This window comes from Loxodonta africana, chromosome 18 (genome assembly GCF_030014295.1).
Source record: "Loxodonta africana isolate mLoxAfr1 chromosome 18, mLoxAfr1.hap2, whole genome shotgun sequence".
Classification (NCBI taxonomy): Eukaryota; Metazoa; Chordata; class Mammalia; order Proboscidea; family Elephantidae; genus Loxodonta; species Loxodonta africana.
In genome coordinates, this window is record NC_087359.1 from 27,983,652 (window position 1) to 28,009,678 (window position 26,027).

The window sequence follows — 26,027 nt, forward strand, 5'->3', positions numbered from 1 at the left end:
TAAACAACGTGATGAACCCTCTTGCCTGCTGAACTCTTACACATATATTAACTGCTAAATTTTTTTATTGTGATAAATTTTTGGTTCCAGAATATGCTGGTTGTATGTAATTTTTTTTTTTTACAGCCCCTGGCCCCAAACCCCAAGTAGTGCTGAGAGGATATTTTAAGAAGCACAAACCTGTTGCCTGGGGTCAATTCCAACTCATGAAACTGTTGCCTTCGAGTCAGTTTTGACTCATAGCGACCTTATAGGACAGAGTAGAACGGTCTCATAGGGTTTCCAAGGCTGTAAGTCTTTGCAAAGCAGACCACCACATCTTTCTTCTGTGGAGCAGCTGGTGGGTTCCAACTGCTGACCTTTTGGTTAATAGCTGAGTGTTTTAACCACTGCACCACCAGGGCTCTTATAAAAAGCACAAAACCTTATATTGGTTTTATGCTAGCCATTTTAAGGTAAGCTGTTTTCTTTTAGGGGCCCTTGTGGCACAGTGGTTAAGAGCTTGGCTCTTAACCAAAAGGTCAGCAGTTCAAATCCATTAGCCCCTTCTTAGAAAACCTATGGGGCAGTTCTACTCTGTCCTATAGGGTCTCTGTGAGTTGGAATTGACTCAAGGGCAATGAGTTTGGTTTGGTTTTTGGGTTTTCTTTTAAGCAGTGTAAATTTTAAGTCAGATAGAAATGGAATGTTTAGATTTTGTTTCATTGTCAGTCTGGAGACATAACCATGGCATTCTCTTGATGATACCTTAGGCACCTAAAAGCTGATGGCGACATGTTTCGTTCTCATTTCTTAAATAACTTATTCGCAGGGTCCTTGGGCCTACAGTGGTTTCACATCAGCTTTGTAGCATATGTGGTGCCCATGAGCCCCCTGAAATACCTAGAGATAATTCTATGAGTTTGGTTTTGAGAGTAGCCCACCTCCCACAGACAAGATTCTTTCTGGAGTTGACTGTGAGGCCGTTTAAAATTCTGCCTCAAGATTGTTCATAAATCAAGAGTTGGTTCATCCGTTATCCCTTTTGAAGGCCACAGTTCTCAAAACATATGGCTTGTCAATACAGCTGTTTTCCTCAAAAAATGATAGTTCCGCGTGTGATGATTAAAGTAATAACATTGGTTTTGTTTTTTCCCACAGACATACCTGAACTTGTTCATCCAAATAAATGTTGTTCCCTTTCAAAATAATCACCCCTCCAGGGGTCAATTTACATGTCATACAAATCTCTTTTTTTTTTTTATTCTTCAGTTATTTCATTTTTTACGTAACTCATTTAATAATTCAACTTTAAAACAAATATTCACTCTTAAGCCCACTATCCTTACATAACTTAAAATATTTCCCAATTCTTCCAGTTCTTTGGTTGAATACAACTTTTAGATGGTCCACACTGCAGTTTTGACCAATATTGTTCCTACTCAGCTTGATTACACAGTTTATTGAGGACACTTGGGTTTGATTTTGAATTGTGTGTAAAAATCAAAACCATCCTCAGATGAGCAAGACTTTCTTTCACTTAGGGGATTCAAAAGTATATACTTTGAAGGGAATTTCCAAAAAGTTCCACAAATACTTTGAGCAATGGGAGCATATATGAATAATGTGTAGCCTCCCAAGGCAACTAGAATCAAATTATATTAGGCTCCTAGAAGGGATCTTAGTGATCCAGTCCAGCGATTCTCAATTGTTTTCCCAACCCAGCTGCATGCATATAAGCAAATACTAAGGCATCCCTCAGTAACAGTGGGAGCGCACCAGAATCTTGGAGTATGGTGTTGGGGGCATATACCACACTTTTTCAGGCATTACCTTCCCCCTTCCCCTCCCAAGCTGAAAAATCACTGACCTGCTCTGTCCCTCAGAGCAGACAAGTGAAGAAGCTGAGGCCAGAGAGGGCTGGTGACCTATCCAAGGTCATGTGCCAGTGGTGGAACTGAACCTTGAACCTAAGCCTCCCGTTTCCCTTTGGAGAGCAGCTGCTGCAAGGCTTATGTTCTGATGTGTTTGTTAAGAACAGATCAGTCCAGCTACCTCAGTCCCACCCTGAGGAGGTGACAAAGCCATGTTGCAGTGAGGGCTGGGATCTCTAGAAGGACGAGAGCCAGTAGACTTTCTTCTAAGCTTCAGTAACTTGCTGAAGTAATTTGGCCCTCTTCTTGCCCGCAAGAGTCGTGGCCTCTTCTCTCTGTTTCAATAGTGGAAAGATGCAGCTGTGTGATGGAAATGCTGCCACCTTCTGAGACTCCATCAGGGAGACTGGCCATTTCCAACTCTGGAGCCAAATCCAGTAAACGTGGAGTGTGGAGATTAGAAGAGGCCCTTACACCTAGTTCACAGCTTAAACTCGTTTCTTTGCTTGAGGTCTAATAATATCTAAGCAGGTGCATGTCTTCCAGTCATCTCACCCAGTAATATTTCTGAAATAGCGAAACTGAAAGTTCGTATCTTAGAAGCCTTTAACCAAAGTCTCTCTTCCCTAGTGCAGTCAAAGCTTTTGCCAAGTAACCCTGCAAAGATAGCGCTTTCTAGTTATTGGGCTGGACCGGGGGATCTGCCTCTGCACAGGTCCCCATCTTCTAAGCAGTTCTGATACCAGGGAGTGGGTCTGTGATGATAGGAGAGAGAGTGGTCATGGCCTTTGGACCATGATGGAGGGAATCAGGTCAGCTGAGGTGGGTCCCAGAATAAGAGCGTAATGAAGGAGAGAGGAGGGGTCCAGGAAGCGTGTCCTGGGTGTGTGTGTCACTCTTTTCTTGTTGGCTTATCCTAGAGGACAGGGACTCTATCTTACTAATTTTCGCATCCTCTGGTGCATTTAGGGCAGATAGTTGGCAGTACCTATTATAGTGGGCACTCAGCAAATATTGATTGGATTCCTCCTTGAGGCTTATTAAGACCAACACAGCAAGGGGCTGTTTTGCTAGTGAGTTGTGCATTATTATTATTATTATTTTAGGGAAGATGTTGCTTTAGTGTATTCTGTATTCTATAATGGGATTTCACCAGTAGTGTTCCTTCCCACAGAATTAGAGGGGCTTCTAGGATACTTGAATCGACTCATGGCAACAAGTTTTGGCTAGGATACTCGCTGGGGTGGACATGACCATGGTGTGCTGTGCCTTCCTGATGGACTCCTCACATCAGTAATGAGATTATTTTTTCTACTGCCAAGCCCCATAAGATAATTGGTTTGTGATTGTTCCTTGTCAATTTCATTTTTTACTCAGCATGGTGTTTCACTGTTGAGAAATGAACCTTGATCCAGAGTTGTCTTTGTATGTATTAAACATGATTTCCCTAGTTAGCAGACTAATTTATAATTATAATTCAAAACCACCCCTTTCTCCAGTGGATTACTCCCCCTCCCCCCATTTCAGATGAGGGAATAATTGTGTGTCTGGGCCGCAGGAGTGTTTGTCATGGAAACCAAATTTTTTCAGACATTTTCTGAATAACCAGTGCTGTCAGATCCCCAGGACCTGACATTGCCATTGATCTCCAGTGGGGTCAGAGGAGTTTGTTGACCACACTAAATCAGGTCTCTTTTTTTTGAAGCAAATGGACCATGACTCCTGAGGGGCCCGTAAAGTGAGAGAAACACCTGTCCCAAGTGCACAGCTGCGACTGCAAATGAGTGTGTTCCTCAAGGCTGTGTTTCTCAACCTTGGCTTGAATTAGTCACCTGGAGTCACTTGGGACGCCTTTGAAAAGCCCATAACCCGGCCTGGACCTGGTGACTTAAGTCAAATCTCAAGGAGCGGAGGCTGGCATCAGTTCTTTTTTTATTTTTATGTATTTTAAGCCCTGGATGATGCTAATGTGCAGCCAGGTTGAGAGCCACTGTGCTAAGTAAGGCCTTTGAATAAGTCCCGTATCTTAACCCTGAACGGAGCCAATGCAAACACATTGCCTGGTACCATCACAGAGGACCGGACCGGACTGGAGAGAGCTTTGGGCTCACTTTACAGAGGGGTTAGGATTGATATGTGCTGCTAGTTAGAGCCAGAACTAGAAATAGAGAGCCTAGTATTAAGTGTTTTTTCCTACTATATTTTACTGTCCAATTATACTCTGTTACCAAGAGCAGGTAATTCAAGATAAGTGCATATTTTTTCTTTGAGCACTAACTGCTAAAGTTACTTTTCTTAACAGCTTTAACTGATAACTGGCCTTCTGTTCAAATTATACTTAGTTGTTGAACCATAAAAATGTTTAGAAATTTTTTAATTACTTAATGGTATGCTTCTTTATTAGTTATCTTTCCCTTCTCTATGTACTGAGACGCCTAAGAAAGCCAAACAATACTATTTTCCAGATTCCTTCTTAGTACTCTGGTGGGTAAAACCGTCCTTGTAGCTGTAAAAGAGCCTTCTATTAAAACAAAACAAGCCTCTGTAGCAAGAATGAAGTAGCTCAGGAGAGTGGATAGAAGAAATTTGTGAAAGGAGTAAGTTAAAGTATAAGACTGAAGCAAAAGAACAAAAAGGAACTTTCCTATCAGGGTGAGAATGTAACTGTTAGAAGATCTTAGGAAAGCATGGTTTGTGACAACCCCCCTTCCGTGTTGGAAAAAACCAAACCAAACCCATTGCCATCAAGTCGATGCCTACTCATAGCGACCTTTATTTAGAGCCTTGGGTATATGGGTCCTTTCTCCTGAAGGGTTCTTACAGCAGGTGGTTAGTTGAAAGGCCTGACTATAGAATACAGAAGGTGACCAGCCAGTTGCTGCAGCAACTGGACTCATCTCGGTTATTACTCAAAGAATTACATTAGCTGGTTTAGATACAAGGAAAGTACATTTCTCAGTATCACATGGACTGAGCTTGACCAGATCTAAAGCTCTACTGGAACCGTGTTGATAACTATCAGTAGAACCAGGAGGTCACTCTTTGAAGAGAACCTCTGAGTGGGACCTGACATCTGACCTAAAAAGGTCGTGTCTCCTCTGAGGCCAGGGCTATGTTTCCAGACAGCTTAATGCTAAAGGGAAACCATGAGTGGCAGCTCCATCCACGTCTGCCCTCCTGTAGTATGTGGACTACATTATAGAAGGAGAGGCATAGTACCATTTTAGCAATTTTAAAATGCATAAAATAGGCACATGATTTTGTTTTCATATATGTTTTGACCCATACATGCATAGAAATGTGTTCTTTCAGTGAAGGGGGAGTCAGAAGATGAGGGGTCCTGCACTAAAGTGAGACTTTGGGTTTTTGGTTTTGGCTTCTTTAACTGTAAAACAAGGCAGTGGAACTAGAAGATCTCTAAGCAAACCAAACCAAATCTGTGGCCGTCGAGTCAATTCTGACTCATAGCGACCCTATAGGACAGAGCAGAACTGCCCCATAGGGTTTCCAAGGAGCAGCTGATAGACTCCAACTGCCAGGCTTTTGGTCAGCAGCTGAGCTCTTAAACCACTGTGCCCCAAGGGCTCCAGGAGATCTCTACAGTGGGCATATTTCTAAATGACATCCCAAATTAGGAACACCATTTAGGATAGGGTGACTAGCCCCCCATCAGTCTGCTTTTCAGCTACAGCTTCATACTGTCACCTGGGGAAGTCGAAGATTAGAGGGCTGCCTTGCTTTGAGCCTGCCAGCTTCCTAGCTCCTGAGTATAGTGGAGCCACCTTTCCACATGTTCATTCATTCATTCAACAATTTTACTGAGTGCGTATTATGTGCAGGCACTGTTTGAGGTGCTTGGGACACCTTAGGGAAGAACAAAGACCCCTGCCCTCATCTAGTAGCTTTCATCTACAGGTAGTCCCCAACTTATGACGGGGATCCTTTCCAATAACTCCGTCGTAAGTCAGTTCTGACATAGGCTGAATACCTCTTTTTTTTAGTTTTAATTATTATTGCCCTTTATTATCAGTTTCTTTATAAATCCAATTTTTATTTATACTTAAATCAGTATCTTTATAAATCCGAACTTTCAGTGGCATGACTTCTTTTGCTAGACATATTGTTGGGGGTGTAAGCAGTACAGGTGTTACAGTTAGAGAAACTTGAACAACTCAGCGTCAGAGTAACAACTGATGCTTCCGATGGTACGAAACGCTGAATAAGATCACACTATAGGTCTGGTCTGCAATGAAGTCTGAATCATAACTGCTGTCGGGCACATGTGCAGTCCAGTTGCTGTATATCATTGGAGTTGAACATTGCCCAACTTTCTATCCATTAGGACTCCTGACACTGACACCAACTTCACTGTAGACCAGGCCATAGCCTGCTATACAGGAGTGTTTCAAACGGTAAATCATAAAATTGACCGTCTGCAAGTGAACATCTGAGAATGATAACATCAGCAAATTACAAGTTGCAGCATTGTGTGTAGTGCGTATTACTAACGATAAGATGTACAAAAAGAAAAGACAATCGTAAGTGTGGCTCGTTATAATTCATATACGTAGTAAGTCGAGCATTACCTGTACTTGGAGATAACAGCCAAGAAACAATAACATAACAATATACGAATTACATAGAATATGAAAAGGGAAAAAGAAAAAATAGAGCAGGGCAAGGGAAGTGGGGGCCTGGTAAAGTTGCAAAAACAATGGGCTGTGGTTTCATCAGGTTGTCACTCACCTGCCCTGGAAGGCCCTTTCTGCACCTTGAGTGGGCATTATATCACTCAGTGCTGGAGTCAATGTACAGATTTGCTGTGTAAAACTTCATTTTGTTTGTTATCTTCTGGAGGACCGGTGTGAACAGCTCTCATGTGTGTCTGAAAATCCTGAGCAAATATGGGGTATTAAGTGAGTATGACTGTTGTTGATTTTTAATGGTAATGTGCCAAGAGAAAGTTTAAAATTCTGTCAGGGAAACCTCAGAAACCCCCACAACTTGGGGAACAGAGCCAACATTTCTTTTTGATTTTTGTGATGGCTCTGCTCCCAAATACACATGTGGTATATGTGTATTTTTATATTAAATAGAATTAAATTGTCCTTTTTTTTTCTTCATGGTAGAAGTATTTATAACATCTCCATATAAATTCAAATTCTGCAAGAATGTTGCAAAACCAGGTCTGGGGAATCTCTGACTTTGAACAATCCAGTGACCTTATCCTATAGTTCTGTTGGAGTTTATTTTCCACTTGCTGTGGTCTGATTTTGCAAAGAGGTAAACAGTTTCCTTTATGCACAGAGATCAACAAAGAATTTATCTGTAGTGTTAGTACCCTGCTGACTGGGAACCAAACCACAGTCACTTCTAAATCAACCCTAAGTCATCTCGATCTGATGGTTCAGTACCTGGAAACCTCTTGGGCTTTCGATAAGTGGATGTAGTTCAAACACTTACCTGATTGTGGTTTGGAGAGAAATAGGGAGTCCCCTTTCAGCCTACGTGATGGTTGGTTTTAGAGTCTAGAGCCATGTATGTGTACTTGGGAGTCACCCATAATATAACGTTAGTTGATTTCTGTGGTATTTCTTTTCCCCTTCCTGAACCTTAAAGCTAAAGTGAGTCAGATTATGACTAATTTCAAATGTTGCAATATTTCAAGATAAGTGGAGACATTGGGATGTTGCAAAACCAAGATTGGGAATGACTTTGTCCAAATGCATCAAGACTTCTAAACTCTCAAATTCTTATGTGGGTTTTGGGCATGTTTTGATTGCTTGGGGCTAGAAGAATCTACGACAAAGCCTAAGGAGAGATGAGGGCCTGGTAAATCATGGATCATTGCTCATCAGAGCTAAAAGGTGTCATCCAGCCCAGTCTTCTTACTTTGTAGAATGGTAAACTGATGCCCAGAGAAATGTAGTGACTTGCCCAGAGCCCGAACCTGAACTCCCATCCCTGTGTCTGGTCTCATCTCCTTTCAGTTTCATTCACCCAAAAACACCCATCTAGCATGTGCCAGGCTCATGGGGATACCTGGGGCACCTTTTTTTTTTTTTTTGAACTTGGCATTTCTAGAAGATACTTAACAAGTTTTGGAGTTATATGGACACAGGGTAGGCTAAGGAGTGAGATGGTTCTGCATGAGCAGGGTAGTGTGGGCCCAGAATCAGGAAAAGGCTGTTTTAGGAATTTGCTCTGGACAGGGACCGGGGATGCTGCCAAATATGCATTCAGGAGACACAGTCATGGAACTTGCCATCCTTTTCCTTGTATTACAGCGTTCCTCTGCTAGGTGGTAAACTCCTAGAAGGCAGGAGTTGTGGTCACTGGGGCTCCAGTGCCTTGGATTCAACAGAACGCTTCCTTCTGTACATATGGAACATAAAAGGGAGAGTCTGGCCTAGGATGGGGTTGGAATAAGTGAACTGGAAATAAGTTAGTTGGAAATGGAAGAGTCAGCCAACAGGAAGAAGTGTGAAACAGGGAGTGCCTGGAAGAGATTGATAAATACCCTCAAGCCTTGCCAAGCGTCTGGAGTAATGTGAGACTATGGTCCGGTGACTTACCTCGTTCTATAAGGTTAGTGCTCCCAAGATTCCTGCCTGCTGTAGTAAAAATAGCCCTGGAACTGACTGCGGGTGCTGGGGAGGTGTCACACCCTGGGAGATTAGAAGTTGGGGGGCAGGTTTAGCTCCTTGAGCCTTCCTTCAGAGGGAATTTTTTGATCCTGAAGGTGGTGTCTCAGAAAACAAGAGACTTTATGTTGGGGTTTGTTTTGTTTCATCACAGAAACATTTCATCACATTTCATTTCACATTTCATCACAGAAACAGCCTTATTACTCATTAAACTCTCCCAGGAAGTTTTGGTGTGTTATGTTCATATCCAGCTATAACCCAGCTAGGCTACGTTAGTGTAGTGTTAGAATAAATTAAAACGCTAGAGAAGACTCAAGGTGTGAACACAGCTTCTAATCTGTGGTTGGTGTATCAGCTGCTTCACCTTACAGGAGTGGTTTTCTCCTCCAGATTTGCCTTACATGGATACCAACAGCACACCTTTCTACCCTTTCCATAGGCTGCATAGATTTGCCTTACATGGATACCAACAGCACACCTTTCTACCCTTTCCATAGGCTGCATAGCTAACAAATAAGACAGGTAAAAAAATTCTGATTTTGTGGCTCACTCTGTATGAGGACACGTTTGGGCTTCTGCCTACTTCCCCTACCCCACCTTGCCCCAGCTCTGCTCAGCCACACTGGTCTGCCAGGTCCTCAAACACAGCAAATTGTCTCCTGCCTCAGGGCCTTTGCTTAGGCTATGCATTCTACCCAGACAATTCTTCTCTTCCTTCCTGTAGTTCTTAACTTCTTTAGGAAAATTTTCCGACACTAGGGGCCCTGGTGGCACAGTGGTTAAGTGCTATGGCAGCTAACCAAAAGATCAGCAGTTCCAATCTACCAGCCACTCCTTGGAAACCCTATGGGGCAGTTCTACTCTGTTCTATAGGGTTGCTTTGAGTTGAAATTGACTTGAGGGCAACAGGTTTGTTTGTTTGTTTTGGTTTCCCTTACTTACACTGTGAGTCCTTCCTGCCCCTACCGCCACCCCCCTCCCAATCACAGACCAGGTCTAATTTTCCTGTTACACTCTAATGGCTCCCTGTATGTCGTTTATAGCATTTATACAGTTTGTCATTCTGTGTTTGTGTGATTGTTTTATTACTATGGTCCTTCATTAAGCCTATCAGCACCATAAGGGCAGGAATCAGAGGTCTTTTGTCAGGATTAGATCCTAGTGTCTCCCATAGTTTTGGTTAATAATAATAACTGACACTTACATGGTTCTTGGAGCCTTGGTGGCACAACAGCTGAGCGCTCAGCTGCTAACCGAAAGCTTGGCAGTTTGAACCTACCTGATGGCTCCATGGGAGAAAGACCTGGCAATTTGCTTCCATAAAGATTATAGCCAAGAAAACCCTATGAGGCAGTTCTCCTCTGTCATAGGGGATCACTAGGAGTTGGAATCGACTTGAAGGCACCTAACAACAATGCATGGTGCTTATTATATAGTAGACACTGTTCAAAAAGCTTTATGTATATTAACTCATTTGAATCTTCTAATAACTTTTTGGGAAGAGGAGCTCTGGTTGCACAGTGGTTAAGCACTCGACTGCTAACTGAAAGGTCAGCATTTCCAATCCACCAGCTGCTCCATGGGAGAAAGATGTGGCAGTCCGCTTCCATAAAGATTACAGCCTTGGAAACCCTAGGGGGCGTTTCTATTCTGTCCCACAGGGTTGCCATGAGTCAGAATGAACTCAGTGGCAATGAGTTTAGTTTGATTTTTAAATAACCCTTTTTTTTTTTTAAGGTAGGTGTTATTATTATCCCCATTTTACAGGTGAGAAAACCAAGTCAGAGAGAGGTAAGTGACTGCCCACACCACACAGCTAGTAAATGGCCAAACCTGGGTTCAGACTGAGGCAGTCTGGCTCCAGAGTCCAACCTTTTAACTATCTCACTACATACTGCCCCAGCACTACATCAGAGGACAACTGATATTTGTTGACTTGTTCAACACCATCAGAAAATGAGTGTTCAACATAAGCAAGTTTCCAAATAATTGAAATGTAGTTCCAGAACATACAATGTAGTACCTTTTGATGAAAATCTTATTAGAAAATCTTACACTCTTCCTTCTTAAACACCACAAACCAGCCTTTTTTTTTTTTTTTTTAACCTTTTCTTAATTATCCCCAGACTGTCTCTGTCCCCATCACCTATGGTTTTATTGCTATCTGCCCATAAAGGTAAGAAATGGGGAGCAGTTGAGATCCGAGACAGAGTGGATAATAAGGTTTTTTAGTTTTGTTGACTTTCTGATGGTATCCCTGGCTACCACCAATTTTTTAATTGAAATTATCTTCCCTAATACTTACATAAGGAACCCTGAGGATGCAACAGCTGCTAACTGAAAGGCTGGAGGTTTAAATCCACCCAGCAGCCCTGCAGGAGGAAGACCTGGCAACCTGCTTCTGTAAAGATTACACCCTAGAAAACTGTATGCGGCAGTTCTACTCTGTCGTATAATGTCGCCATGAGTCAGAATAGACTCAATAGCACCTAGCAACAACAATACTTATATAACCCTTGTTTTTTAAATTCTTGACATTTACTTTGGCTTCTTAGTGTTTAGGGAGATGTTGCTATTTCCCAGTTTTCAAAAGAAAAATCAAATTTAGAGGCTTAACCCCACCTTAGCCCACAATTCAGATGCCCATGCCATCCACTTTTCAGACCTGGAGAAGTTGGCAGTTAGACTATATGATGTCCAGACTAGGCAGAACCCTGAACAGAATGGTGACTTTAGAAAGAGAGATCCCTGGGGAAATTGAGCCTGTTGACAGTGGGCGTATCCTAAAAATGTATGCTCCCTCTCTTATCCCTGCCTCAGACCGCCAGTTTTCTTTTTTCAGGAGGCAGTTTTGTTCTCTTTGGTGTCTGGAAGGGCCTCTTTCTTGAACCCAAAGGTTTGGTATCTCCTTGTTGGTAGTTCTTTCCTGCTTCTGTTTCCTGTCTGCTATGATAAGCTGGAGAAAGCAGCGTCGTTCGGTCTTGGCCAGTTCCTCTTGTCTTGCTATTATTTCTCAGAGTCCTCAGTTTTCATGCCACACTCTGTAGATTCAGTTGTTCCAGCACAGCCTTCCAAGCAGTTTCTTATGCTTTCCTGTCTCTGCCTAAATGTGTGATAATTGCATAGAGCTGTTTATATTTGCCTCTCAAAAGAGCCCAGGAAACAGAAACCTATGCTGAAATTACAGAACTCTGATGGCATAAGATTTCTTTCACCTAAAGAAGTCAGTATTCAAATCTGCATTTCCCTCCTTTGTGTGAGCTTCTTACTCCTGCTAAGTGAAGCAGCCGTAGCCTGCTGTGTGAAGCCCAGCAGTTTCCGGTTGGTCATTAAAAAGGTCCCTGCTGTTCAAAGTTGTGTAGTGCTAATCATTAATGTGCGTTTCCTTGTCTCTGGCGTTAAAAGAAGGAGTTGGCAGTGGCTACTGCATCCTCATGCTCATTATCATCATCATCATCATCAACGAGCAATTTTTTTTTAAACCATTAGAACTGGGCTGGATGAATGTGTATTGTAGGAATTCTTTTTTTTAATGGTGGCTAAAGCTTTTTGTGTTATTATGCCCACCCACTTAAATCTGTAGTAGGATCCTAGGCATTTTCATCCAGAACTTTTTTTTTTTTTTTTAAAGATCCCACCCTATGTAATTTGTAGTGCCTTTTGGGATTTTTTTTTTTTTTTTTTTGGGATATTGGGTGTCTACGGCGAATCTCCAAATTACATTTTGGTCTCATCCCAAAGATACAACCCTCATACCAGAGCAGAGTGCTGGCTGATCTTCATCTACCCTAGGAGGAGTCAAGGGGAGCTTCAGGCCTGAAATAATTTAAGCTTATGTTTCTCAGAACCATGATTGAAGGTCATGAAATTATAGTGTAGAGCAGTGGCCAAAGAACCAGACGGGGAGGTGGAGACTTTGGTTCCAATCCCGAGCCTCTGGTTAACTGTCTGCGGTACCTTGGGCAAGTCACTTCCCTATCTGGGCCTTGATTTCCTCTCCCGTAAAATGAGAGGGCTCGGTAAGGTGATCTCTCTGGCCCTTTTCATTCCAGAATTACATATCCCAGAAGCCATAAGTAATCCCTACTGTTTCATCTGTGTAGTATGGGAAAATAATGGAGCCATATGGACTTGAATGACTATCCAGCTAATTGGAGAGAGGAAGGTGGTGTGTCGGACTTGGGCCAGCAGGGAAATGGATAATTCTCTAATAAACTTCAAACCATGTGGATTCTGGCTGGGGGAAGTCAGTTTAGCTAGGTATCCCAACTAGGGCCATATTTCATAGTGTTTAACCTTTATAATAGAGCTTGGCAACATCTGGCGAGTGTAGGTAGCAATTATGTCATAAATACAGTTGTTTGTAGATAACTTTTGTTTAATTCTAAAGCATCGGTCCATTTTCTACTTGACCCCTGTGGGTCATCCCCCCCCCCCCACCAAAAAAGAAAAGAAATCTCTGACCAATTAAAAGGCAAAAGTGACGGTTTCAGATTAGTTGTTGTTTTAAGGACTAAAAAATTTGGTATCTGATTGAGTGTTTTTTTCCTTTGGCGTTTTCATATCAGGACTTGTTAATGGGTTTGTTTGCATGTGAATATACAGACTCAAATGGATAAAGTTTGACTTGTAAGTGTGATGGTGACCATATGAGTTTAGAGTCTAAGTCAGAATTTTAGTTTAGTTTGCTTTGCTTAAGCTGAGTCTTCGGTAACCTTGTTGTTAGTTGCTGTCGAGTCGATTCTAACTCATGGTGACAGTGAGCCTAACAGGTTTCTCAATTTTTACAAGATCTAAATTGGTGTCGTTTCCCGTTACTGAAGACGACATAATGTAGTGGAGATGCCTGCATTCTAAAACTCGGCCACTAAACGGTTTGTGTAGCCTTGACTTTTCGTTTTCATATCTATGAAATGCAGGGGTTGGCCTACACCCCAAGGAGCCTTAGGGATTTGACACCATCCTAAGAACAAGGGCTTATTTTCTTGACTATGGCATGGTGAAGGGTTTCGTGTAGCACTTTTCATGCCCAGATGTATTTCCTCCTACTGTGATGACAATGTAAGTTGATGGCAGAGGGACCATAAAGACAAACAGAACTGCTGCTTGAACTTACACACTTAGCCCGGGGCCCCAAAACCAGTTTGGGGGAAATATAGTAACCTATTATGAAATTGGTAAACCTTTGCACTCAAGAGTAGAGAAGACTTATGAGGAACCTTTTCCCAGATCCATTAAAGAAGAGTAACCTAAACTGAAGAATTGTAACTGTCTTGGGTGGTGGTTAATTACACCACACTCCAGAATTGCCACAAATACTAGTTTAACTCTCACCCGCTTAGTTTGGAAACCACACAGTGCTGTTTGTTCAGTTAGGCCTTGTCCTTTACTGCATCCCAGCTAGACATTTGACTCCAGTCCAAAGCAAATGTCATGGCTGCCTTTGTTGACTTAATATCAGGAAACCTAAAAGCATAGGCTGGTAATTAGCAGGAACTGCATGGTTGATGGGTTATTGCTGACCTACATGCAGGTAAACGAAGTATAACAGAATTTGCAATGTTTTCTGTTGGACCAAAATCCTTAAAACATATGCAGAGTGAAATAAGAAGGGTCTCTTGAAATTGCCAATGTTTTAATTCTGTTCTTTATTCCAATTCAATAGATAGATGACTACAGGCAATTAAAAAAAAAATCTTTTTAGGCCTTTACATAAAATACTTTCAAAGGTGGCCCTTTTTGGACCTTAGTGTTTAGCTCATTCTCCTGATACTTATGTGGGTGTTATTTGTCAATGGGACATCATTATATAATCAGTCTGTGCTGGCATTTACCTGGCAGTGATTTCAGTGTTACGCTGCTTTGGTGAATTCTTGATGCTAGCCATCACTGTGCACAGACATCTACCATCATGATCAAATGGCATTAGAATGACAGCACTCTGCTGGATATTTTTGTAAAGCAACCAGAGTTGCAAATAGCTGGGCCTTGTTAGGGTTTATAGTCTGAAGTAGATAATATTGCTGCAACTAGAATCATAGATGTTGACTTTTTTTGCATACCATTTAGTGCCTACCAAGGAACTCTTCTAGAATATTATTTTGAGGTGCTTTTCCTGCTGCACTGGTATTACTTCACGGGTTAACTTGCAAGTGTCTTACTGATATCTCTTAAAATCAGCTGACCCATCCTGCGGCTGTCGGCCAACTGTAGCCAGCAGAATAATCCAGTCTATTTGCCATTACCTCTCACCTCTGCCTTCTCACCCATCAGATTCCACCTCCCTCACCACCACCACCCCCACCTCCCCCCCCCCCCCCCGCCACAAACACACGCAGTCGCAGTCGTATCTTGCCTCCCTTGGTGCAGGCAAATCCCCCTGCAGAGCGTGTCCTTCCTATCTCCAAGGCAGTATTCTCAGATTAATAATTATAAACACTGATTCCTCAGCACATCCTAATCTACCTGAAATATATTATTCTGCATATGGGGACATGCAACTTTAATTGTTCTCAAGATTTCATATATCCTAACTAGGTAGTGAAGAAGTCCTCGGGCGGTAAAAACATTTAATGCACTCGGCTGCTAACTGAAAGATTGGAGGTTCAAGCCCACCCAGAGATGCCTCGGAAGAAAGATCTAGCAATCTACATCCGAAAAATCAGCCGTTGAAAACTGTATAGAGCCCAGTTCTACTCTGACGCACATAGGGTCGTCCTGTGTCATAGCTGACTCAATGGCGACTGGTTTTTAACTAGGTAACAAAACAAACAAACAAAAAACCTCTTGCCATCAGGTCGATTCTGACTCCTAGCAGCCCTACAGGACAGCGCAGAATAGCCCCAGAGGGTTTCTGAGAAGCTAGTGGATTCCAGCTGCTGATCTTTTGATTAGCAGCCAAACGCTTAACCACCTTGGAAATCTGTCTTATCCTTCCTCGCTTTCACACCTGTTTCGAGTTGAACATGTGATACTGCACTGTGTGTTCATTAACCAACCCCAATGAACCCTAAGCCAGCTTGCCTTTGCTTTACCTCTGTGGCCAGCCACCCAGTGGGTTTGCGCCCTGGCAAGGAGCACAGCCTGGTGATTGGTGGCAGGTTGTAGTTCCAGGAACTTAGGTGCACACTGTATTGTGTAATGATAATCTGTTGGCAACACATGCCAGTATCCTTGCTAGCATGATACAAGCATTGTATTTTTAGTTTAGAGGAATGGTTGTCTTAACCTTAAATAAATAAAAATTAATTAAGTAATTAATTAAAACAAAAAACAAAAAAGCCGTTGTCGTCAAGTTGATACCAACTCGTAGTGACCCTATAGGACAGAATAGAACTGCCCCATGGAGTTTCCAAAGAGTGCCTGGTAGATATGAACTGCCGACCTTTTGTAGCTCTTAACCACTACGCCACCAGGGTTTCCAGAAGTTAGGATTATGCAAATAACAGTAATCTAATAAACATGGTGGGGGAATGTAGCCCTTGAACAAATCCTAGAAATCAGTGCTATACTCCTAAAAGAAAAAAAAATATCGTTTTGTTATTAGGCAAATGTAATATTGTTATAAATACTGTGGTTGTTGGAATGGAGGTGGGAGGGGAGAAGATTCATAGAAAATACATTTTTTAACTGCTTTCAGTAGTTTTTCATAGCATACTAAACTCTCACTACAGTGTTACCACACGAATTTAACCTTTAGAGATGTACAATTGGCTTAGATGTACATGCCACCAGAGAAATGTATGACTCTCCTTCACAGTGGTGGGTCATCTGTATGTCTGTGTAAGCCTTTTGTGTCGGGGGAGGAACCGCCGGTTTTGTAACTACACCAGATGTTATGAGACCCATCAAGTATAGATCACTTTGGCAAAGTGCGTATGAGACACTGTGTGTGCCTGGTGCCACTTCTTCCCACTGTCTTAGAAATGAAAGGCCTGTGCTATTTTTCTCATGTTTCTGACCCTTGTTATTGGGTAGGCAGTTAACTATTTCTTGAAGTGTGTCTGAAATTTAAAAATTATATTTTTTAAGAAAATACAGCATTTCTGAAAATCCATGGGTTGAGGGGAATTTGGATTTCACGTTGTTGTTGAGTACTGTTGAGTCAATTTGAATTCATAGTGACCTCATGTGACAGAGTAGAACTGCCCCATAGGGTTTTCTTGGCTGTAACCTTTATGGGAACAGATTGCCATGTATCTCTCCCACGGAGCCAGTGGGTGGGTTGAACTACCAATCTTTTGGTTAGCAGCCGAGCACTTAACCGTTGAGTCACCAGGACTCCTTTTGGCTTTCATAGTTTCTGAATTTTAGAGGAGCTTGAAGTGTGCCTCCCTGCCTTGTTTATTTGAGTGGCAGAGGGAGAGTGGCTGTAAGAAGCCAGGGCAGTGACAGGTGTAGGTGTCTAATTTTAGGCTAGACTAGATCACCCGCCACCACCATTCAAACCCTCAGTGTAACGCGATTACTTCCTAGAAGCCACCATCAAACCCAGGCATGCGTGTCCCACTCATTTTAAAAATAAGTCAGATTCTAGATAGCCAGCTTGAAGCAGATCGCAGAGTCAACATTTTCTTTCCTGTTATTCATCATTTGCAAGTGTGCAGAAGTTTTCAGGCTCTCTGGAAATAGTGTGTATGGCTGCAGGGTCTATTGCTATTTGCATCCATTGTAGAGAAAAGGGAGCACCCAGACTGCAATGGCTGGGCAAAGGTAATGCATAAGTTCATTATTGAGGAACAGTGTTTTTAAATCTTCTGGTACAAATAGTTCTCAGCCGTGCTCAGTATAGCAAAAAGCATCCAGAAGCTTGTTCAGTTCTCATAAGCTATAGCAACACTATTTGAAGGCAGGCATTTTCATGCTTTAAAGGAATGCCGGAGAAAAGAAGCTGGAGAATGTAAGTAATATAATTTGTCATGTGAGAGAATAGTACTGTTCAGAGTGACTCCCCAGGTATTTTAATTTGAAACAGTCAAGAGCCTGAAAGAAAGAAAAAAAACAGTCAGTTATATGGTTTGTGACGTCACTGTGGACATTGTGATTAATTGTCAGAGTTCTCAGTTGCTAAATTCAACTTCTGTCTAAGCCTTGTCTTTTTGAGACTCTAGAAGACTGTTATTTATGTGATTAGTGTTTTATTTCGATTCACCAACCAACCATAGACAATTGCCCTTCCTGTGGTTTCCAAGATGCTCAGACAAGGCAGGTGGCTTTTGTTTCCATCCTAGTAGTTAAGCAGCACTGATATATTTTAAGTGTTGACCCTTTTTAATATTAATCCTTGTGAGAAGATCTATTTGGGAGCATTTAAGTCATTATGAGCAGCCCTGGTGGTGCAATGGTTAAGCGCTCGGCTGCTAACCAAAAAGTCAGTGTTTGAAACTCACCAGCGGCTCCGTGGAAGAAACACCTGGCCATCTGCTCCTGTAAAGATTCCAAAAACCAAACCCGTTGCCATCAAGTCAATTCCAACTCAAAACAACCCTATAGGACAGAGTGGAACTGCCCCATATGGCTTCCAAGGCTGTAATCTTTATGGAAGCTGACTGCCACATCTTTCTCCTGTGGAGAAGCTGGTGGGTTTGAACTGCTTCAGTTAGCAGACAAGTGCTTAACCACTGCACCATAAGGGCTCCTTCCTCCATAAAGATTACAGCCTTGGAGACCGTATGGGGCAGTTCTACTCTGTCCTATAGGGTTGCTATGAATCGGAATTGATTCAGTGGCACGCAACAACAGCAGTTCATTGTAGTTGTATTGTAGCCTTTAATAACAACAAGCTCTTCTATTCTTGGATGTACACCATCTGATTGTGAGACCTCTGTTTCTAGACTTTTGTCCCTTGTTTGGTGGATATTGACAAAGATGGTCAAGTTGCCTGATATCCTGGGATGGAGAGTGTGTCACCTGGAACTGAGGAGCTTGCTGAAGCTCCTTTAAATTCCAGCTCCTCATCTACCCACTAACTGGTCTGTCTTCTTTATGAAAAATTCATTGTACCTTACATGACCTGTTTGCTTTCCCAGTAAAGCAAGAGGACAGGCAGTCAAAAAAGAAAAAAAAAAAAAAAAAAATAGTTATAACCACAGCGTACACAAAATTTTAGATTCTATATTTTTTACTTGATAGCATGTTTTAAGCCTTTTTCTGTGTCATAGATTTTTCCAAGTGCTATTTTAATGATTATATATATTCCACTGAGTATATGTGTTGTAATTAATTTTGTCCTTAGATATTATCGGAACATTGGTTCCTTCTAGTTTTTTGTGATTATAAATGGGGTGTAATGAGTTTCCTTGTACGCAGAGCTTTTTCCATATCTGGAATTATTTCTTTAGTGTATAGAAGTGGAATTACAGGATCTAAAAGTATGAACATGTTTATGCTTTCCAAAAAGATTGCACTAATTTGTAATTTTCAATGCCACCAGCAATGGATGGGAAAGTGAATTTCACTACCTTTGACTATTTTCCTTAAAAAAAAAAAAAAAAATTAATTCATTGAGCAAAAAGGCATATTCTGATTTAAATTATATTTTGATTGTAAGTGAGGAACAATTCGGGTTGTCTTTTTTATTCATATCCTTTTATAACATGTCTCTACTGGAATCTTAATGCTTTATTATCGTATAAACTCTTTATATAAGGAAAACTGTTTTTCCTTATTTTGTTTTGAAAATTTTTCTCTAATTCTTTGCTTTTTAAATTTCATGAGTGAGCTTGGGGGCATGCGGGTGTGTTGGCATTCTTCTTTATCATGGAGTCTTGCAAGATGACCAGGTTTTAAAAAGTAAAGTGTAAGGGAGAAAAGGAACTCAGGAAGCTGAGCCTGCTTTCCCCCTGTTTCAGTGGAGGCTTCCCATGGATTATTTCAGAATTCCCCTGCTTGTCATGTTAGGTCATGAGCCTGTTTATCTGCAGGTGGGATTGCCTCTGAAATAGAGTAAGGAGTCCTGGGTTCTAGTCCTGACTCTTCTGTTATCTACTGTGTGCCCTGGGTGGGAATTTGAGTTCTCCAACCTCAGTTTCTTCATCCGTAAGATGGAGGATTTTAGAAAGATAACATTTGGGAATGGGGCCCTGGTTGTACATTCCCAAAGGGAAGTATCACATGGACCATGAAGATTCTTCCACATCTCATTGCAGATTTCCGGAAGTACGAGCACGGTGACGCTTCCTGAAACCTTGCTGTTTGTGTCAACTCTGGATGGAAGTTTACATGCTGTAAGCAAGCGGACAGGCTCAATCAAATGGACTTTAAAAGAAGGTAATTGGATTTGGTTCTTGGGTTACATGGATGTTTGCTCTGCTACTTCTGGGTAAACATATTTTAGAAAAACGGTTATACATTATTTAATAAAATACAAAAGGAGAATGGGGTCAAGGAGAGGAGAGAGGATTAGGCTTGAGGGGCTGTGTTTCTGGCTCAGGTTGTGATTATCCATTAAGTGCATCCATTGAAGAGACACGTTTTCTTAGTGGCTTTTTGTTTGTTTTGCTTTGCTTCTGTCTAATCTTTGCGTTTAAATGGCTCTAGGCTTTTCTGTTAGTAGCTTTGGCTGGTTGATCTTTAAGGAGATAACGTAGCATTTAGTTTTTATAAGTTCTAATGATTAGAATCTTGTAATCAGAATTATAAATATCAACACCTCAAATTACTCATTTGTTTTCTTAAAGAGGCTTAAATAACTGAGGGCTGTAAGATTTGACATTCATCCAAGTTAGTCACTTTATTGGGTCTTTATGGTGAGAGAAGTAAAAGGCTGGGCTTCCTTCTCATTGAACCTGCCGTGCTTGTATCTCATGATCTTGTCTTGCTGGTGATAGTTAACACAGTCAAGTCCTACAACTAGGAAATTGTACTGGATTTCCAAACTCATCGTCCCAGATATAGCTATGCAGGTCTAGGATTTGGGGCTTTTGGAGTCATCTCTATTATTCTCTCCAGTAATAACTCTCATTTGGTCCTTCATTAACGTCTGACCAGTCTGTTCTCTTCTGTCACTTGCCTGTGACTCATTTTTTTCAGGAGCACAGCAAATGTTTTTCTCTCCTTAATAAAAAGTTCCAAAACAGTATTCTAGATGGAAAAATATTGGCATATGTCAGAAGGCCATGCATAGTCTCGTCAGTTCAGCAACAAGCTTGGTTGCCATTTGTAGATGTTGGTAGTCGGGTACCACAGGCCCTCCTGCTTTACTTGTGTGGGCCCAGCTTGGACCAGGAAGAACTTTAAGCAACCGAAAAGACCAGCCCTCTGAGGAGTGAGTGGCTGGCGACAGGAAGATTCGAGAGCCAGACTTTGGTGTTGCCTTGGAGGCCTCAAGAAGGTTGCCTGTACTGTCTCCCCTTCATGTTTAATGTTTTTAAATAAAAGCAGAGTTCTTTACTTCGCAGAATTTCCTGTTTTGTCCAAAGACAAAAATCTTGTCCAAATATGAAAATCAATAAGCCACAGAAGGCCTGAGATAAACATTTCGCTGTTGAATTTTAGGGCTCGTCCCTCAGTTTCTGTATTCTTCGCCAGGGAATCTTTGCCCCACTTCATTCTTCTCCTTTGTTTTTTCCTGTGTGTATTGTTTTAAGCTGACCTTCAAGGCTTAATTTCTACGAGTAGCCTTGGCTGTGTCTGGCATAGCTGTGTCCTGCATTGTTTGTTGCTTAGCCATGTAAACATAAGAACCGATCTGTTCTCTCCTGTAAATTAGAGCTTAAGAAATTTGCCTCTTTTTTTTACTCACTTTAGTAAGTAGTTAGAGAGCCTTGTCTGTGAAAGATAGTGCGTGGGACACAAGGACAAAAAAGACAGTCCTTGCTTCTGAATCTGATAGAAAAGACAGGGACACAGAACTTCAACACAGAGCAGAGTATTGTGACACCTGAGAAGTAGAGGTAACGTGCTGCGAGCATACATCTGTCTGGAGGGGCAAGAAAGGCTCATAAAGCAGTTGAAGGTGAGCCTGGGTGGACGAATGGAGTTTAGGTTGGGAGTGAGCCCAAGAAAGGAACATTCCAAAGAGTAACAGCTGGATGGGCAAAGGCAGGGAGGCTGGGGAGCCCAGGTGTCAGTGAGAGACTGGTCCAGAGACTGGTTCCCATTCAGCAGGAGCTTAGGGATGCTTTGGAGGTAGAAAACGGGAGGGCCAGAAGGGTATATTGAGCCTTAAAGTAGCACTGAGGCATTTGTACTTTATTGAACAGAAAGTTGGGAGCCATCAATGTGATTGATCTTGGGGGCTGCCCAAGAGGGACCCTGCTTTCAGGAGATTAACCCAGCGGCAGTGTGTGGGACAACTAGAGGCAGGAAGGCCAGTGAGAGTGAGGCGAACCTGCAGAGGGGAGGGGAGGAGGGAAGGGTGTGAAGGATGAGAGGGGTGCCAGAAGTAGCATCAGTAGAATCCAGCACTGATTAAGGAGGAGGAGTTAAAAGACACTTAAAGGAAGAATTATTTCAAGTAGTAGTCAGTATGTTCTAAGTCTCATTGTTTTTCTAAGAATAAACTGGTTTATTTTAGTTAAATTCAGCCATGGATACCAGTAACCTCAATTTGTGTTTCTACACAAAGATTAAAGATAGTAATGAAGAGAGACCCTGACTTTTCTATTTAATCTTAATCCGGCAATTATAATGAAAGATTTCAAAATTGATATTTCCAAATTCAGAGTTGCTGATATTTCTAAATTCAGAATTGACCTGACAGCATTGGGTTTTGTTTTGTTTTTTTCTAAACTATTAACACAGTTGTCCCTCAGTATCCAAGGGGTATTGGTTCCAGGACCCCCTTGGATACCAAAATCCAAGAATGTTCAAGTCCCTTATATAATATGGCGTATTTGCATATAACCTACTCACATCCTACCATATACTTTAAATCATCTCTAGATTACTTATAATACCTAATGCTATGTAAATAATTGTTATACTGTATCGTTTAGGGAATAATGACAAGGAAAAAAGTCTGTACCTGTTTAGTACAGAGGAAACCGTTGTAGGACTAACTATACAGTACACGTCAGCAACAGTGTAAGATTTTTTTTTCAAATATTTTAGATCTGTGGTTGGTTGAATCCGTGGATGCAGAACCCGTGGATACAGAGGGTTGACTGTATGTGGGTAGATTATAAAGGTATCCAGATACTGTGCTAGGCCCTGAGGATACAGCAAGTAAACAAAGCAGACAAAATCCTCGCCAATATAGAGATTTCATTCTAGTGAGGAAATGTCTGAAATAATTTAGTAGCATTAAGAGCTATGGAGAAAATAAGCCAGGGAAGTGGCATGGGAAATGCCAGGTTGGGCAGGGGACTTGAGTTTTAAATACAGAAGACCCCACTGAGAAGGCATCATTTGAGCACAGACCTAACAGAGGCAAGAGGGTTTTCTAAACAGAAGGCATAAAACCAGTAGCCGTTGTGGCAATTCTGACTCATGGCAACCCCATGTGTGTCAGAGTAGAACTATGCTCCCTACGGTTTTCAATGGCTGATTTTTTGGATGTAGATCACCAGGCCTTTCTTCCAAGGTGCCACTTGGTGGACTCAAACCTTCTACCCTTTGTTTACCAGCTGTGCACGTTTGCACCACCCAGGGACGAGACAGAAGGCAGAGCAGGGGCAAAGGCCCTGAGGTGGGAGCGTCCCTGGCATGGTTGAGGAAGAGTATGTGATTTCGGGGAGGCTGGAGTGGATTAAGCTGGGGAGTGGGGAGAGTCATAGGAGATGAGCTCAGAGAGACAGTAGGGGCCAATCATGTAGGACAGGAGGGATCCAACACCCCCTTTACATTAATGTTTATTACAGAAATGTCTCCACTACTATCCTCTAATGAAATTTATAGATGGTAAACTACCTACATACACAATTGCAAAAAAATAAAAATAAATGTATTACCCAGTGGTAATCTATAACTGAAATATTAGGAAAGTCATTTTTAATCCCATTTTGGTAGCTTAACATGTAAATGCTTAAACACAAGATAACACCCACCCATGAGCAGAGTCAGTGAATGTCACTGAATGTCGTGCCTGCTAACATGGACTGACACAGATGCAGAGTACAATGGCCACAGGCAGTATTACCCATGGGAACCAGAGGTCCAAGATGATGAACAGTTCTTGGTAACATTCCAAACAAAAAAAGTACAATCTTAACTGATTCCTACAGTAGTTACATTTCAGAGAATGAAGTTATGCCAAAAGTACTTTTGTGCATATATATAAGACAGGTGTTATTGTTGTGTCCTGTTCAGTCGATTCCGACTCATAGTGACCCTATAGGACAGAGTAGAACTGCCCTCATAGGGTTTCCAAGGCTATAATCTTTACAGAAGCAGATTGCCACATCTTTCTCCCACAGAGTGGCTGGTGGGTTCGAACTGCCTACGTTTTGGTTAGCAGCTAAGCACTAACCACTGCACCACCAGGGCTCAAAACAGGTGTTGTTGTTGTTAGGTGCCATCGAGTTGGTCCCGACTCGTAGTGACCTTATGTACGACAGAATGAAATACTGCCGAGTCCTGCACCGTCCTCACAATCATTGTTACGCTTAAGCCCATTGTTGCAGCCACTGTATCAATCCATCTTATTGAGGGTCTTCCTCTTTTTCGCTGACCCTCTACTTTACCAAGCATGATGTTTGTCATGGATTGAATTATGTCCCCCCAAAAATATGTGTATCAACTTGGTTAGGTCATGATTCCCAGTATTCTGTGGTTGTCCTCCATTTTGTGATCGTAATTTTATGTTAAAAGGATTAGGGTGGGATTGTAACAGCACCCTTACCCAGGTCGCATCTGTGATCCAGTGTAAAGGGAGCTTCCCGAGGGCGTGGCCTGCACCACCTTTTATTTCTCAAGAGATAAAAAGAAAAGGGAAGCAAGCAGAGAGTTGGGGACCTCATACCACCAAGAAAGCAGCACCAGGAGTAGAGTACGTCCTTTGGACTTGGGGTCCTTCTGCCCGAGAAGCTCCTCAACCAGGGGAAGATTGAAGACAAGGACCTTCCTCCAGAGCCGACAGAGAGAAAGCCTTCCCCTGGAGCCGACGCCCTGAATTTGGACTTGTAACCTACTAGACTGTGAGGAAATAAATTTCTCTTTGTTAAAGCCATCCACTTGTGGTATTTCTGTTATGATAGCACTAGATGACTAAGACAATGTCCTTCTCCCGGTGCTGATCCCTTCTGACAACATGTCCAGAGTATGTGAGATGTAGTCTTGTCGTCCTTGTTTCTAAGGAGCATTCTGGCTGTACTTCTTCCAAGACAAAAAAAACAGGTATAGGCGTGGGTAATTATTAAAGACAGGCGTGCAGTTGCGGGGTGATCCTCGGTTGTGTGGAACTGCCTAACGTCCCTGGCCTCCCACTTGGTGCCGGTACTGTGACCACCAGGAGATGCCCTCTCAGGCTTCCTGAGGACTCCCTGGCGAGCTGGCCCCACACCATGGAGACCGCTGATCTAGGGTTTGTCACCAGTGTATGGACTTTGTGTCTTTTGAAACCACTGGAGGAATCCAAGCAGAGAAGTGACATGCCTTGGCCTCTACTTTAATTGGCTTAGCAGGTGCTGAGCTGAGAATAAACTGATAGAGCAAGGGGAAAGCTGGGAGACCAGTCAGGAGGCTACTGCACCAGTCCAGGCAGATAGGATGCTGTCATGGGCCTTAGTGCCAGTGGGGGAACCAGAGTACAATGGAAGAAGCTTGCTGATGCAGACAGATACCTTTGCCTCATAAACCAAAAACTAGCTGCCATTGAGTCGACTCCGACTCATGCAATCCCATATATGTCGGAGTAGAACTGTGTTCCACAGGGTTTTCAATAGCTGATTTTCTGGAAGTAGATCACCAGACCTTTCTTCTAAGGCCCCTCTAGATGGACTGGAACTACCAGCCTTTCAGTTAGCAGCCAAGCACGTTAACGCATAACAAAGAGAGCTTTTGCCCTTTTGCTCTGGTCAAACTGGGGCTCTTCAGCATATATAGTTGTTACTCCACTTCATGGTTTCTTAACTGTTTACTTTTTTCAGGAGCCAACAAACTGGGAGTGTTTTTTCTTCTTTCCACAAAGTGGTTTTGGCAGGTGGTTTTGTTCCTCAACACAACATGTGTTACTCTTCCCAGAAACGGAGGTTTCTTATAGCAAAGCTGCAAACTGCACCAACTATAGAAGATGGGTTTTGTTTATTTTCAGAAACTAATTTGAGTTCTGACATTTTACTTTAGGTGTGATCTTTCTAAGCTGTGATTTTCTAAGTGTAGCCAACATCACCGTCTGTCTTTCTCTGAAATTTCACCTACGAAAATGGTTGAGTGTGTTTTATTTCTGCACTTTAAGCTTAAGTGAGAAAGTTGCTATCATGTTTTGTTTGAGATTAGCTTTATAAAGCTTGCTTTGGCTTGGTGGAATTGAAAGGACTATTTTAATATTGGCAGGGCTGGTTTGTGGCTTTTTGCACTTACCTTGAAATATCGATGTTGCTTTTTGACACTCAAATCTTCATCAAATTACAGATTATTCTCTAGCAAT

The 26,027-nt window shown here is 42.1% G+C and overlaps 1 protein-coding gene across 2 annotated transcripts in view; it reads left to right on the plus strand.

The window, feature by feature from the left end:
- ERN1 (endoplasmic reticulum to nucleus signaling 1) overlaps nt 1–26,027 on the plus strand; it is a 105,306-nt gene that overhangs the window by 18,704 nt on the left and 60,575 nt on the right. For both annotated transcript variants that reach the window (XM_010597028.3, XM_023556996.2), the window contains exon 2: nt 19,648–19,768. In XM_010597028.3, coding sequence (XP_010595330.1) covers nt 19,648–19,768 — 121 coding nt within the window. The remainder of the gene's footprint in view (nt 1–19,647; nt 19,769–26,027) is intronic.